Here is a 17027-nt window from a genome sequence, read left to right on the forward strand (position 1 = left end):
TTGCACCTCTGAGGGATCATCAGTAGGCAGGCCTGTCCTCCTCCTCCTCCTCTATGGCCTCTACCCTTTCCTCTCCTCCAGCTCCTGAATTCTATTAGCTCATTCAACAGGGGAAAGTGTGCAATTAAAACAGCTTTCACACACTCAACCCTATATTCTAGTTAATTAAAAACATTTCATTTTAAGTCACGCTGTGCGAGCCTTCTCCATCAATCCTTTTTCCGAGAAACCTTGTCAGACGAGTCAAGATTTTAATTCCCCTTTGGCTGCAGAGGTCTGTGACAGTTTCGGTCACTTTAGGTAACTGTTCATTAAACCATTAAGCCATCGATTTCTCATAGACTTCCCATATGACCAGGCTGTCCGTCAAAACTCCATTTTTGTCAAGGAGAAAATGGTTTGAACGCTGTCAAAGCCTTCTTTTATCGTCTAAAGACAATACCGTCATTAAAATAATACAGTTCTGGTATAAGACTCTCTGTGTGGTGCGGCGAGGAATTTCAAGAGTAAAGGAGAATTTTGGGAGGGAGAACGGCGAAAGATGAGAGGACAGCTTTATGGGATTTTGATATTAAAGTTTGCAGAGCAGCCTGCAGTGATAACGCGCTTCTAACAGTATTTGAGAATGAGTTTGAGCCCCGACACAAATCATTAACGCAGTTTTTTTTTTTTTTTTTTTTTCGCTGTTACACTGTAAGCCCGCAATTTGTATTTACTAAAATGCTTTAATTACAATGCACTTCAATGATTGAAGTTTTATGATGTTACTATAAAATGTGAAGTATATTCTACTAATTTGTAGACGTAGTCGAAAGTACGAAAAAGTTGAAGTTGAATGGAATTAAATCGCTAAGTTTTAGTCACGACCACACCTTTTTATCTGTCAGTTACCCAGCATTCAATACACAGGGTGGGGAAGCAAAATGTACAATGAACATTTAGTTGTTTTTTCTCAGCAGGCACTACGTTAATTGTTTTGAAACCAAACATATATTAATGTCATAATCATACCTAACACTATTATCCATACCTTTTCAGAAACTTTTGCCCATATGAGTAATCAGGAAAGCAAACGTCAAAGAGTGTGTGATTTGCTGAATGCACTCGTCACACCAAAAATAGTTGGAGTGTCCATAAAGACTGTTTATAATGGAAAGAAGAGAATGACTATGAGCAAAACTATTACCAGAAAGTCTGGAAGTGGAGGAAGCAACAAAAAACGTACCAAAGCTTTTATTAACCCTTTCATGCATAGTGGTCACTACAGTAGACAGGTATTCTACAGCTGTTCTCTTGTATATTCATGGATTTTGTCATTCTTTTCGTTGTTTTTTTGTTTTTGTTTTTTCTTTACACATATCTTTATTAAAGTTTTAAGACACTACTTATCTTTTCTGACATGAATTGGTAACATTATGTAGATCTCTTTGTTTGTTTGTCTGTCCGTTAGTGTGCAACATAACTCAAAAAGTTATGGACAGATTTGGATGAAATTTTCAGGGTTTGTTGGAAGAAATGATTAAATTTTGGTGGTGATTGGGGGCGGGGGGGCCCACGGGGGGTGCCACTGATCAGCCTTGGCGGAGGTCTGCGCTCTCCGAGTGCTTCTAGTTCATCACTGAATTCAGTCTTAAAGCCTATTTCAGACGAAAAAACACACTTTTGGCGCTTGGAATGGAATCTGTTGTAGGATTACCCCAAAAGTACACAGTACTCATACTCATACAGTCACTCTATGAAAAGTATCGGAATTTATGGAAATTATTCTACAGTAAAATAATAACATAAAAACCTACAGAATATGGTGACTCCATATTTTCATCTTGGTTTGATGTGAAAAACTTTATATTACATTATGTCTATAAATAATGACAACTTCATATTTTTGTCTTTGTTTTAATGCAAAAAATAACATTAAATTATGAAAATATTTACATTTACAAACTATTCTGTAACAATAAAATGTGAATAACCTGAACAAATATGAACAACCTGAAATGTCTAAAGAAAATTGAGCACAATTTTAATAATTTTCTGCCTGTTACTAAGTGTTTAGTGTCTTTGGAGATCCGATCCATAATGCACATGTAGAAATGATAAGATGGTGTATAATATTGTTAAAAATGCACTTATCTTTCTTAAGAAATTTCACGTTTTTTCTGGTTATTTACATTTTTTTGTTTGGATAGTTTATAAAAGTTACTACTTTCATAATTTAATGGGTTTTTTTTGCACTAAAACAAAGACAAAAATTTGCAGTTGTCATTATTTATAGGTTATTATGTTATTATTTCACTGGTCCGGCCCACTGGAGATCAAATTGGGTCGAATGTGGCCCCTGAAGGAAAATGATTTTGAGAGCCCTGGTGTAAACTGTGTGTTTGACTTTGCTTTTTGCGCGTCCATGTGGGTGGGCCTTACAAGAAACAGTTTCGTAGAATATGCCTGATGGTGTTTTTGTTGGTCTGCCTGCGCTAACTCCATCCCAGAGTCGACGTGGATGCACAGAAGCATGTGTCACAACGCCCGCACTCCACACCTAATTAAAAGGATGTAAGTAAGCGTGTGAGAGAGATGGTGATTTTGGCCAGCTGTTCTGTCTTCTCGGAACTCTAATCCGCCTTAAAGCCTCTCGGATCCAGCCTGTACTTTCAAATACAGACCAGATAGAAGGAGGAAGGGCACGATAAAAAAAAGAGGAAGGTTTCAAGAACTAGTTACCAACATCTGGGAATAAATGTCCCGTTTTTTTGCTGAGCCAGATTTGGAACAGTTGAGCTATTCCCTGAATACAAACACTGACATGGTTTTAGCAACTATCTTTGGTGGAGTTTTAACAATTTATGTTAGTGTGTGTTGAAAATCTGTTTTCCATTATTAAAAATAAGAAAGTTTTGAGATGTTTGTGTGACATTGTTTAGGTATTATTTGAAGATGTGTTCAGAAATAATATTACACGTTTTATTGCTGCTCTGCAATGTGTGAACACACACACACAAACTCATGAATGCATGTAAGCAAAGGCTTGAAAATGGAGAAGTTATGCAGTTGTGTAAGTATCTCACACTGCAATAAAAACTAATGAAGGATAATGGAGTAGGTTGTAGTTGTTCACTTTTAGCACAACCAACTACAGCAGGATGGTCAAACATATTTTAGTTCAGGGGTCACCAGTGGTGGCTGCTCGTCTTTCAGACAGGGGAAGCTCATTGTCAGCTTACATCAAAAAAAAAAAAAAAAAAAAAAGTCAAGTTATTTAAACATACATTCGGCCCTCCGTTCCTTTTTAAGAAAATGCTCAGTGACCTTATCGTACCAAGTAGGCGTCTTTTCCAGGGACTGGACCAGTGTCCTCTCTGCTTAGATTGCCTTGGCCCATTGTGTTGTGGGTGTAAGACTTCAGCCTTTTTAAACAAGAGAAGCTCCTTTCATTCCGACCTAGCCGACAGTTTGATTGATTTAACTATCTACAAATCGATATTAAACTCGAACAAGAAATGATTAAATTATGAAACTGAAACAAGAAAACAGTGAAATTATGTTAAATTGAAACAAGGAAGTCCAATGAGTGGGTTTTATTTACAGTGCAAGAAATGAACGAGTAATTTCGTAGTGGTTTCTCTCTCTCTTTCACAGCAGAATGTGCGACGGTATTAAACTGAACTGTGTCAGTGAAGGAGTAGATCTGAAAACAGCTGTCAGTCAAACGGGATTCAGCCTTTCGACTGATCCTCCAATCAGCACGTGGGATTCTGGCGTCCAGCCCGGCTGAGCTCCGCCCACAGCTCCATTCACCCCCAGAGATGCCCAGCGTCCAGGGGCGGGACAACATCGTAGCATTCATCCAATTACCGTCTAGTTTTGAGGCAATAAAAAAACTGTTCCACTCAGTCCCATTGAAGCCCAGAGACGCCCGCAGTCTACGGACAAATGCACTGAGCAGAGATCGAATGAGAAAACAGCGCAACGGGAATGGAGGAGAAGTGAACAACATCGAGTCTGTTGGTTTGTGATAAAGCTGATTTGAACGAACTCATCTTTAAGATGAACGTGTTCTAACACATTTGTAGTCAATAAAATGTCAACACAACGGAACAAATTTAACCGTTTAATTTTCGTAATTTTAGGGGAAGCCGGGCTTCCCTTTGCAGTCTGTGAGAAATCGCCACTGGGGGTCACATACAGCCCAGTTTGATCTGAAGTGGGCTGAACCAGTAAAATAAAAGCATACTAACCTATAAATCACAAGGATATTTTTATTTTTGGGCTATTTTTTTTCAGTTGGGATTCTTGCACAGTGCTTTTTATGTTTTTGTGTGAGAATTGAATTGAATTGAAACACCTTTTTTTAATGACCAGACATAGTTTTATTTACAAATGTAAAAAAAAGCCAAAAAAAAAAAAAAAAAAAGAAATATCCTTAACTTTTTGTTTGTAGTGTACATATAAAACTGTATCTGCTAATCCCAGAAACTTTAGAGCAGGGGTGTCAAACATGCGGCCCGGGGGCCAAAACCGTCCCGCCAAAGGGTCTAATTTGGCCCCTGGGATGAATTTGTGAAATGCAAAAATAACACTGATATTAGCAATCAAGGATGTTAGAATCTTTTTCGGTCCATTCAATCTAAAGTGGGTCAGACCAGCAAAACACTATCATAATAACCTATAAATAATGAAAACTCCAAATTTTTCTTTGTTGTTGTGTGAAAAAAAGTAAAATTACACAAAAATATTTACATTTACAGACTAGCCTTTTACAAAACAATGTCAATAACCTGAAATTCTGTAGGAGAAGTATGTGGAATTTTACCAATATTCTGCCTGTTACTACAGGTTTTGTGTATTTGTAGATCCGCTGTGATCTGTAAGTTGTGATGAATATATATATAAATGATAAAGTAAGGTGTAATATTGTTAAAATTGTAAATATTTTTCTTAAGAAACAAGTTTCTGGGAGTGATAATTGATGATAAAATTTGCTGGAAACCTCACATAAAACATGTACAAAACAAACTATCCAGAAGCATCTCCGTCCTGGCCAGAGCAAAGGGGATATTAGATCAAAAATCCCTTCAGATCTTGTATAATTCATTGCTCTGACCCTATTTAAGTTACTGTTTGGAGATATGGGGAACTACATATACAAGTTCATTCCAAAGACTTTTTCTACTGCAAAAAAGAGCTATAAATCGTTCACAATGTTGGTTTTCGTGAACACACAAATCCACTATTTTTACAATCTAAAACTTTAAAACTCATTGACCTTGTGGAATTCAAAACTATTCAAATAATGTATAAAGCAAAGAATAACTTACTGCCGGGCAATATTCAAGAAATGTTTTGTGAAAGAGAGGGAGGCTATGATTTAAGGGGAAAGTTAAATTTAAAGATTCATAAAGTACGCACTACGTTAAAAAGTTTCTGTATCACCATCTGTGGAGTAAAATTGTGGAACAAATTGTGTGTGGAGATAAAACAAATATCAAACATAATTCAGTTTAAAAAAAAGATATTTTAAAAAATTGATTCTTGAGAGGTACAGTATTTAAGAACGACAATGAGGCCTTTTTGTTTATGGATGATGTTGTACTGATAAATCTGCTGTAATTATTCAAGAAAATGGCTGAATTGTTGAGTCTGCTTGTATGACTGTTCTGCCATGATCATATTGTTGGGTGTAATTCAGTTACTGCATTATGTATTTGTTGTGGTTTGATGTTAAAATTAGGAAAATAGTATTGTTACCTCCGCCAAGGAGGTTATGTTTTTGCCAGGGTTTGTTTGTTTGTCTGTCTGTTAGTGTGCAACATAACTCAAAAAGTTATGGACAGATTTTGATGAAATTTTCAGGGTTTGTTGGAAATGGGATAAGGAAGAAATGATTAAATTTTGGTGGTGATTGGGGGTGGGGGGGCCCACGGGGGGGGGGCATTTCCAACAAACCCTGAAAATTTCATCAAAATCTGTCCATAACTTTTTGAGTTATGTTGCACACTAACAGACAGACAAATAGACAGACAAACAAACAAACAAACCCTGGCAAAAATATAACCTCCTTGGCGTGGGGGGGGCCTACGGGGGGGGCCACTGATCAGCCTTGGCGGAGGTCTGCGCTCTCCGAGTGCATCTAGTTTGACTCTTGTATCAAGTTAGTGATAAAGGTGTAAAAGCAGTGAGGGGTTGGATTAAATAAGTTTATACTTCTTCCTACTCCTTTTCGACCATGCAAAATTCAGACTTCTATGTGCTTGGGGATAGATTCTGTCCATCTGAATGTTTACCTCCGCCAAGGAGGTTATGTTTTTGCCAGGGTTTGTTTGTCTGTCTGTCTGTCTGTCTGTCTGTCTGTCTGTCTGTCTGTTTGTCTGTTTGTCTGTCCGTTAGTGTGCAACATAACTCAAAAAGTTATGGACAGATTTTGATGAAATTTTCAGGGTTTGTTGAAAATGGGATAAGGAAGAAATGATTAAATTTTGGTGGTGATCAGGGGTGGGGGGGCCCACGGGGGGGGCGCAGACCAGAAAACTTCATCAAAATCTGTCCATAACTTTTTGAGTTATGTTGCACACTAACAGACAGACAAACAAACAAACCCTGGCAAAAACATAACCTCCTTGGCGTGGGGGGGGCCCACGGGGGGGGCACTGATCAGCCTTGGCGGAGGTCTGCGCTCTCCGAGTGCTTCTAGTTTATTTTGTTTTTATTTTGTTTTGTTTTGTTTTGTTTGTTTTTTTTTGCATGTTCGAAATAAATAAAGACAATACAACACAACAATTTTCAGGTTCATATTTACCTCCGCCAAGGAGGTTATGTTTTTGCCAGGGTTTGTTTGTCTGTTTGTTTGTTTGTTTGTTTGTTTGTTTGTCTGTCCGTTAGTGTGCAACATAACTCAAAAAGTTATGGACAGATTTGGATGAAATTTTCAGGGTTTGTTGGAAATGGGATAAGGAAGAAATGATTAAATTTTGGTGGTGATCGGGGGCGGGGGGGGGCACTGATCGGCCTTGGCAGAGGTCTGCGCTCTCCGAGTGCTTCTAGTTGTTCATGTTATGTTCAAGTACAGTTTGTGGATGTAAACATTTTCATCACGGAATTTGGCTTTTTTCATTCAAAAATACAGAAAAAATAACTTTTGTGTTGACATTATTTATAAGTTTTTATCCTATTATTTATATTATTTTACTAGTCCGGCCCACTTTAGATCATATTAGGCTGTATGTGGCCCCTGAACTAAAATGAGTTTGACACCCCTGCTATAAATAATGTCAACTCCAAATGTTTCTCTATGTTTTAGGACGAAGAAGGTTACAAAATTAAATTAAGAGCTAAAAACAAATTACATTGTGAACTTGAATAACATGAACCTGAAATTTCTTAAGAAAAAAGTTCAATTTTAACAGTATTATGTCTCAGTTTATCCTTTACACATGTACATGACTGCAAACAGATCACAGCGGATCTACAAATACACCAAACATGAGTAACAGACAGAATAACGGTCAAATTCCACTTATTTTTCTCAAGACATTTCAACTTTTTCATATTTGTTCAGGTTTGTCCACATTTTTTTGTGAAAGGATAGTTTTTGAATGTAAACGTTTTCATGTAATTTTACACTTCAAGAAAATTTGTTTTTTATCATAGTACTTCACTGGTCTGACACACTACAGATTGAATTGGTCTGCATGTGGCCCCTGAACCAAAATGCCTGTCAACATCTCAGTAGGGGTGTAAGAAAATATCGGTTCTGCAATATATCGCGATATTTCATTTCACAATATTGGACTGATATTAAAAAGTACTGTATCGATATTTTTTAGGTATTTATTCAAATGCAGATATTGTGGAGGTTCATTTTTGTTTTTTTGGTTTTCGTTTTTGTTTGTATTTTATTTATTATTATTTAACACTCTTATTAAATAATGTTAGTCGCGATATTTCATTTCACAATATTGGACTGATATTAAAAAGTACTGTATCGATATTTTTTAGGGTATTTATTCAAATGCAGATATTGTGGAGGTTCATTTTTGTTTTGTTTTTTTTCTTTTTTGTTTGTATTTTATTTATTATTATTTAACCCTCTTTTATTAAATCATGTTAGTTCCTTTGTTGCGATTGAATAAAAATAATGTTCTGATGTTAGTTATGAACTAATAGAATATGAACATTTGAACAGGATCTTAAATAGAGATGTGCCGATCCTGATACAGTATCGGGATCGGGCCTCCGATTTCAAATTAATTATCGGAAAGTATCTGAATATGACATGACGTTGCCGATCTACCTTCCGATACAATAGTATTGGAATAGTAAAATAACAACTTAGTAGTAGTGAGGCCACGTCCACACATTTGCAGCAACTAGACGGAAGTCACTTCTTCTCTGAGATAGGCGAAAGTCACATCCGCTTAGTTGCCGTAAATGTGCCGCGTGCAAAAACGAAGAAAGCATGTCCTTAGTTTGGAGGTACTTTTCACTTGAAACTCAAAAAAGTGCCACGGCAAAGTGCAACATATGTGAAGCCGATGTTCTGAGGGGTGGACTAAAACCTTCAATGTTTAATACCACCAATTTGGCCAAGCATTTATGAAGACGCCATGCGAAAGAACACGAGGAGTGGAGCAAGCTAAACAGCAACAACAACAAGCGCAGCCGAAGATAACCGATTCATTCAAGGGGCGTGAAAAACTTCCGACAGACAATCCGAAGGCTCAAAGGATTACAGAGAAGGTGATAAATTTCATTGCACTGGATGATCAACCTCTCTCTGTTGTTGATAATGTTGGCTAATGCATTTTTTTTATACTTACATTTTTTGCTATGTAGTCTACTTAAGTATCGGGAAAGTATTGGGAAATAACCAAATTAATATATCGGATCGAAATTGAAAAAACAAAGATCAGAGCATCCCTAATCTTAAACTGTAATGTCTGTAAAACATAATTTAAGTTTGAACACAGGAAAATGTTGTGATATAGCATTAGATCCTGTTCTGATCAAATAAAATGTGTTTAGTATTTGTGCAGATTTCTGGTGTAATTTAATTCTTCGAGGAAATAATCATTCAAAAAAAACAAACAAACAAACAAAAAATTGCCTTTTTAACAGCGTCATATATCGTGATATATCGTATTGTGATGTTAGTATTGTGATTTGTATCGTATCGCCAGATTCTTGCCAGTACACACCCCTACATCTCAGTGTAATTTTTTCGTCCCACAGGCCAGAGTGGACCCTTTGGCGGGCCAGTTTTGGCCCACGGGTCGTATGTTTGACACCCCTGAGCTACAGTATCAGTCACATTAAAGTCTTAAAGTCAAACACAAAATAACCTTAAAGCTGAGTTCAAGTTGCAGAGAAGTGCAGAATCACCACTGACTGTAACAGATTCCGAAGTCGACTTACAGTTGTGTCCTCCAGCGTTGCTGATCTTGAGAGCTGTCAGGTTGTAAAGCACAAGTTGGAACTGGGAGGCAGACACTGAGGGTTGGAATCTCCTCTCATTTTCATCAAGCCTGAAGTGAAAACAAAACACAGAAACACAACATTCATGAGTGTTTAGTTCATCACTACTTGGTCTATTGTTTACAACGACAGTATTATTAAAAACTAAGGCTACAAGAATCGATACAGAATGAATTTATGTAACAACTGCTGTGATTTTGGAACAAGTGGATTGATTTTAAAAGCAATTAATGTATTAAATAACAAATGCCCTGCCAACGGTATGTTGGATTTTTTTTTTTTTTAACCCATAAAGACCCAGTGCTACTTTAGTGTTAGTTCCCAAATTGATCTTTCTCTCTCTTTAACCTTTCTTAAGTGATTTATCGCCATTTATTATAATATTATCCTCTCTATTTTGCTTTTTTTTTTCAGTGAAAATCAGGTTTTTTTCCATATTTATTTTACCGATCATGTACTTTAATCATCATGCTGTAATTACATTTGAGGGTTATCATACCAAAAACATGGAAAACTGAAAAAAAAGGGACTTTTTTAGTAAAAATATATCACTAATTGAAAGGAAAAACAAGTGTCTCCAACAACTGTCATTTGTCAAAGAAATACTCTGAAATTCAAAGTTTCAATCTTAGTGTGTTATTGGAGGACATAACAAGACTTTATCACCTTTGTGGAATTTTTCAAAATGTTTTATTGTTATGTAGACAATCAAAGTCAATGAAGTTACCATATTTGGTTCCTTGCCCGTAAGTGGCAAAAAAATAAAAAATAAATAAATCAATGAAGTTAATATAAAAACACAAGAAAAACGCATGTAAGGTGAAAGGAACATGTATATTTAGAACTGTTGCTGTCACTGTCTTGTAATGTATGTGTAATTACCAAAAATAGTCACTTGCCCGATAAAAGGTTAAAGTTCAGGGTTATTATATCAGAAACAGAGAAAAAAAAAAGGGACTTTTTTGGCAAAGATATCAATAATTGAACATAAAACAAACATCTCCATCCACTGTCATTGATCCGACTCCATGGGTTTTACTGGTGAATCACTGTTGTAGAAGATGACGGTGTTTCTATGGTAACTACGGAGCCTCTGAACATCCAAATGGGTCATATCTGATGACCACGAAAAGATGACAAACTGTATTTTACACCAATTATTTCCATGTATTGATCGGATTAGTGGTTGTAAAGTGAATAAACATTTCAGATCAGGAGATGCTGTTGGATCCTGGTGGATATTTGGGTCTTTACGGGTTAAGTATCTGCAGCACAACAGGCACCACGAGACGATTTAAATGTGCTGACGGCAACAAATAGTCAGGGTCTTGATCACTGAGCTTTGCCATCTGCTGGAGGAAGATCTGCAAAGCCAGACGGTACAGCTGACATCTGCCCATTTGACTCCAGGTACCACGCGCTGTTTCCGTCTCGATGACAGGTGCTATGTCAGCTCGACACAGGTGATGTTGTTTTCAAAAAATGTCCTCCCACTATCGGGGGAACTTCCCAGAGGGGGTGAGTTGACGCATGAAGGAAGCTCTACATATTATCCTCATGCAGCAGGAACCCAGTTTCCAAACTGTGATAACCAGTGTTGAGAGTAACACATTACAAAAATAATGCATTACAGTAACGGATTACTTTTTGCTGTAACCCAGTAGTGTAAAGCATTACTAATCTATTTTCATTTTATTAATTTTTACTGTAACGCAGTATCCATTTACAGTAATATTTTACTCGGTACATGTTCAATAGCACTTGCATTACAACACATTTTTTGCAATAATTTAAGTGCTCAAATAAAAAAAAAAGCTTTCAATCAATCAATTTAATTTAATTTTATTTTATTTGTATTTTTTATTTATCTATTTTCATTGGTAAGAGGATAAGCAGTGCAAATGCAAACAACCAGTGTCGGGAGTAACGCGTAACAAAAATAATGCATTACAGTAACGGATTACCTTTTGCTGTAACGCAGTAGTGTAAGGCATTACTAATCTATTTTCAGTAATATTTTAATCAGTGCATTTTCAATAGTGCTTGCGTTACAACACACTTTTCGCCCATAGTTAAATTGCTCAAATTAAAAAAAAAAACACAAACAAAAAACAGCAAGACTATGAGATCTTATGAGATCAATCAAATTTGATTCAATTTTTATTTTATTTATTTTCATTGGTAAGAGGATAAACAGTGCAAATGCAAACAGCCAGTGTTGGAAGTAATGTGTTACAAAAGTAATGCATTGCGGTAACAGATTAGTTTTTACTGTTATGCAGCATTAATTATCAATTTACAGTAATATTTTACTCGGTACATGTTCAATAGCACTTGCATTACAACACATTTTTTGCAATAATTTAAGTGCTCAAATTAAAAAAAAAAAAAAAACTTTCAATCAATCAATCAATTTTATTTTATTTTATTTGTATTTTTTGTTTAGCTATTTTAATTGGTAAGAGGATAAGCGGTGCAAATGCAAACAACCAGTGTTGGGAGTAATGTGTTACAAAAGTAATGCATTACAGTAACAGATTACTTTTTGCTGTAAGGCTGTAGTGTAAGGAATCACTAATCTATTTTCAGTAATATTTTAATCGGTACATGTTCAGTAGTGCTTGCGTTACAACACACTTTTCGCCCATAGTTAAATTGCTCAAATAAAAAAAAAAACACAAACAAAAAAACAGCAAGACTATGAGATCTTATGAGATCGATCAATCAAATTTAATTTAATTTTTATTTTTTGTTTATTTATTTTCATTGGTAAGAGGATAAACAGTGCAAATGCAAACAGCCAGTGTTGGAAGTAATGTGTTACAAAAGTAATGCATTACAGTAACAGATTAATTTTTACTGTAATGCAGCATTAATTATCCATTTACAGTAATATTTTACTCGGTACATGTTCAATAGCACTTGCATTACAACACATTTTTTGCAATAATTTAAGTGCTCAAATAAAAAAAAAGCTTTCAATCAATCAATTTAATTTAATTTTATTTGTATTTTTTGTTTATTTTCATTGGTAAGAGGATAAGAGTGCAAATGCAAACAACCAATGTTGGGAGTAACACATTACAAAAATAATGCATTACAGTAACAGATTACTTTTTGCTGTAATGCAGTAGTGTAAGGAATCACTAATCTATTTTCAGTAATATTTTAATCGGTACATGTTCAATAGTGCTTGTGTTACAACACACTTTTCGCCCATTGTTAAATTGCTCAAATAAAAAAACACAAACAAAAAACAGCAAGACTATCAGATCTTATGAGATGAATCAAATTTGATTACATTTTTATTTTTTGTTTATTTATTTTCATTGGTAAGAGGATAAACAGTGCAAATGCAAACAGCCAATGTTGGAAGTAACATGTTACAAAAGTAATGCATTACAGTAACAGATTAATTTTTACTGTAACGCAGCATTAATTATCCATTTACAGTAATATTTTATTCAGTACATGTTCAATAGCACTTGCATTACAACACATTTTTTGCAATAATTTAAGTGCTCAAATTAAAAAAAAAAGCTTTCAATCAATCACTCAATCAATCAGTCAATTTAATTTTATTTTATTTGTATTTTTTGTTTATCTATTTTCATTGGTAAGAGGATAAGCAGTGCAAATGCAAACAACCAGTGTTGGGAGTAACACGTTACAAAAGTAATGCATTACAGTAACAGATTTGTTTTTGCTGTAACGCAGTAGTATAAGGCATTACTAATCAATTTTCAGTAATATATTACTCAGCACATGTTCAATAGCGCTTGCGTTACAACACACTTTTTGCCCATAATTTAATTGCTCAAAAAAAAAAAAAAAACAGCAACACCCTGAGACCTTAAGGAATCACAAATGCGTCTGTACAGTTCTATTTCCTGTTGGTGTTCAGCCAGTGGGTGCAGACGGCAGAAGACAGTCCATTGTCCACATGGACGTATGCTCAGTACTAACCCTAACCCTGCTTTACAGAAGCTAGTTAGCATTAGCATGATCCCTGTGATCAGCATTGACAAGGGAAGCTAACGTTTCTATGACTAGCTAGAATTCTTTATTGAGTGCAGATTTATCTACCGGCGTCCTCGGTGCCACGCCCCCGTTTGAACATGGAAAATCTTGAAAAAAAAATGCAAGCGTTCCTGCTGAGATTCAAACATCGTAGACCGTAGCGTTACTTACTGAACTATCTGTCTACATGTACTTCGGGGCAAAAACTTATGCATCCCCGGGGGGGGGGGGGGGGTTTCGACTGTGCATGCGCCATCTATGACAAAAGTTTGTATGTAACTCAAGAGTAATACAGGAGTCATGTTACGTATTACAATTCTGAGACAGTAATACTGTAAAATAAGGAGTTACTTTGAAGTCTTTAAAACCTGACGTGTCATCGCTGACACACCCTGTGCGTTTACAGTGTTTGGATCACTTCAACACCATCACTGTTTGTGCAATTAGAAAAATTCTAACAATTCCTGAAATCTGAGATGTTATGCTTTATAGGTTTTATTGGGTCATTACAGTAATTTCACTCACACCTGTGCTAGAAGATGGAGAAGTTTTCGCAGTATTAAAATATGCAGTAAATTGGAAATGACTGCTAGATTTGAAAGTTTTAAGTGCTCTGGAAAAATGGGCAAAAGGACTCACACATAGCATATTTTCCTTTTTATAGTCAAAATAAGAAATTACTTTAAATAACAGTAGCAAGTAATCTGTAATAGATTACAGTTTGGAAGTCACTTGCACAACACTGGTGAGAACCATACCAAAAATATAAACCATAACTAACCCCTTTAGCCCTATCAGCCCGCCGGCAGGCCTAAAAAATTATATTAATATTCATCTACTATAAAAATATAATAAATCAGGACAATGGATGTTTTTTTCAACTTTTGCTTAAAGTTTAGACCCTAATGTTAATAAAGTACATCAAAAGTGTATTTTAGTGCAAACTTTAATGTTCAAACATGATTTTTTTTATCTTTATGGGGTGAAATATATGCTATTAAAAATCTCCAACATGAACAATTAATTTATGCATATCATCGTCAATCCAGCCGAAAAAAAAAAAAAACAGGCGAGGATAAAAAATTCCAATTTCTCTTTTAGTTTGTTACAGTTTACTCAGGCATAGTGATAGATACAATATTTTCAACAATGGGAATAGATTTTGTGAGGTCTCTAAATGTCCACAGACACCAAGAACATCCATATGAACCTTATTATTGTGAAGTAATTCTTCATTTACTTTGGGTATGTCTGTTTAGGAGTTTTTCCCCTGAAAATATGGTCAGGGTTAAACAGGTTATTAAATGATCATTAGAGTCTTTAGAGCAGCCTCTTGAGCAGTGTTTTTCAACCGTGGGGTCACCTGGAATTCAAATGGGGTCACCTGAAATTTCTAGTCATTGAGAAAAATAATAATAATTTAAAAAAAACCTTACTAATAATAAATATATGGTGAGTTGACAGAGACAGTCACAATACATTAAAGACATGACAAACTGTGAGTCTGAAACTGCAGCACTGTGGTTCTGTTTATCTGTCAAATGTTCATTGTGGTCAGTTTCAGATGCTGCAGCTCTTTCATAATTCATAGTTTGAGTTCTTGTTTGTTCAGTATTAATTGTCAGCCTTGTAAATCACAGCTGGACTGACTGTACATATCCTGACCAAGGAAAATAAAACTCTCCCTTTGTGCAGTAATCTACACCTGGCTTTACTGCCTCCGTCCAGAATAATATACATCAAATAGACCAGTGTTTCTCAAAAAGTGGGGTGGGACCCCCCGGGGGGGCGCGAAGGCTTGCCGGGGGGGCATGGTATCATTCCCAGGTGTTTATTTTTTCTTCAGGTTCGAACATGTAGCAGGTGGAACTAATGTTTTAGCGTTGGAGCACCCTGGACTCATTTTAGGGACGTACAACAAACAAATCTACTGCCATGATGATCTGTCACTGGACTAGACACAGAGTTTAGGTTTGGAGAGTGGACAAGGATTGGACTGGAAAAGAAAAATGTGCAATGTTTCTGTTTTTGCACAGTTTGTACAATTTGCACTTTGATGTTCTGAGATGTGCAACATAAACAGGCTCATTGCAGCCGCTGATATTGTTAAAATGTTCATCTTTGTTACCAAATGTGTTTGTTGTTCTAAAAAAAAAATGTACCTCATTGTCATAGTTGTAAGATAATCACACATTTCCTATCTTTATTTTGAAAAATAATGTCTCAGGGAACAGTCTTGTTGAGTTCATTTGTATTGTTCAATCAAAAATCTACATTATTTTTAATTTGCACAACAAATTATTCAAGGAAAAGAAAAAAGTATTCTTGCGATATTGATGTTTCTTTCAATAAAAGTAATAATTGCACCACAGGTACAATGTTGTTGGGGTTGAAGGGGGCTTGGAGATTTTTTGTGCTCCAAAGGGGGGCCCGACAGAAAAAGATTGAGAACCACTGATATAGACTAAATGTCATCTAAAATTAATACATAGCAACATAGTATAGCAAACTATGACATGATCAAAAACAAATTATTTTAGCAAAAAAAATGTCTGGGGCCACCAGAAATTTGTGATGTTAAAATGGGGTCACAAGCCAAAAAAAGGTTGGGAACCAGTGCTTGTGAGTATCAGTTTCTAAGGGGGTTAGTTCTGTAGCTGCACATGTTTGTTCTTCATCCCTCTGTTAAAATCATCTGTAAACCCTTCGTAAACTATGTATTAATTATTGTGAAAGCTATAAGTCACAACTCATAAAGGATGCTTTGAAAACTGGAAGCCAATTGTGTAAAATGAAGCGCCTGTAGCCTTTAAAGCTTTAGTTTGGTGACCATATCAACCTACGCCAGGCTTTACATGTGTGAGTGTTGGATGGCCTGTGTTTTATTAGGTCAACTGTTCTTTGCGAGACACTGACTCGCTTTTAAAAAAAACGCCTTTTGTTGTGGATAGCCTCTGTCTCCATGTTCACTTTTACAACCGTGCGCGTAAGAGATGTGTGCGTTGTGGGTTTGCCACACTGACTCTGGGATGATGCAGCGGGTCCTTGTTCCCTGGTCTGACATGTAGGCACAGTAATAAAGAGAGGCAATTACAAACTGGGCCTCAAAGCCATGGTAATGGAGCTGGTCAGACAGCGATAAGCAGAGTGTGCATGAAAGTGAACAAACTCCCAGTCATGCTTTCCCTATGGAGCGTCAGTGTCCCTTTTAATCAGCACCAAGCAGAGCGCAGAGAGCCCCACTGTAATTAAGCCTGTTCTGCAGAGGATCAGAGCAGATCATCAGGAGAGAAAAACCCAACAGAATACTGGACACACATGCACAACAAGCCAGAGAGGTACAGATAGAAGGTGGGCAAAGAGCATCACATGACCCAAGGATACGGCACACGATGTTTCTCATAAGAGAGTAGGACATGCCTGTTCGTCAAAACACATGCACTGAAGTAAAAATATATGTAACATAACTGCCTTGAATAGTTTTATCTCATAAAAATGTTAACAGTGTTGGCAAGTTTAGAAAAGAACAGGATGTAATA

At 36.1% G+C, this 17027-nt stretch overlaps 1 protein-coding gene across 1 annotated transcript in view; it reads right to left on the bottom strand.

Moving 5' to 3' along the window:
- LOC115430264 (laminin subunit gamma-1-like) overlaps positions 1-17027 on the bottom strand; it is a 312548-nt gene that overhangs the window by 42969 nt on the left and 252552 nt on the right. The window contains exon 11 of the mRNA XM_030150206.1: positions 9409-9518. Coding sequence (XP_030006066.1) covers positions 9409-9518 — 110 coding nt within the window. The remainder of the gene's footprint in view (positions 1-9408; positions 9519-17027) is intronic.

Source organism: Sphaeramia orbicularis, chromosome 12, assembly GCF_902148855.1.
Source record: "Sphaeramia orbicularis chromosome 12, fSphaOr1.1, whole genome shotgun sequence".
Taxonomy (NCBI): Eukaryota; Metazoa; Chordata; class Actinopteri; order Kurtiformes; family Apogonidae; genus Sphaeramia; species Sphaeramia orbicularis.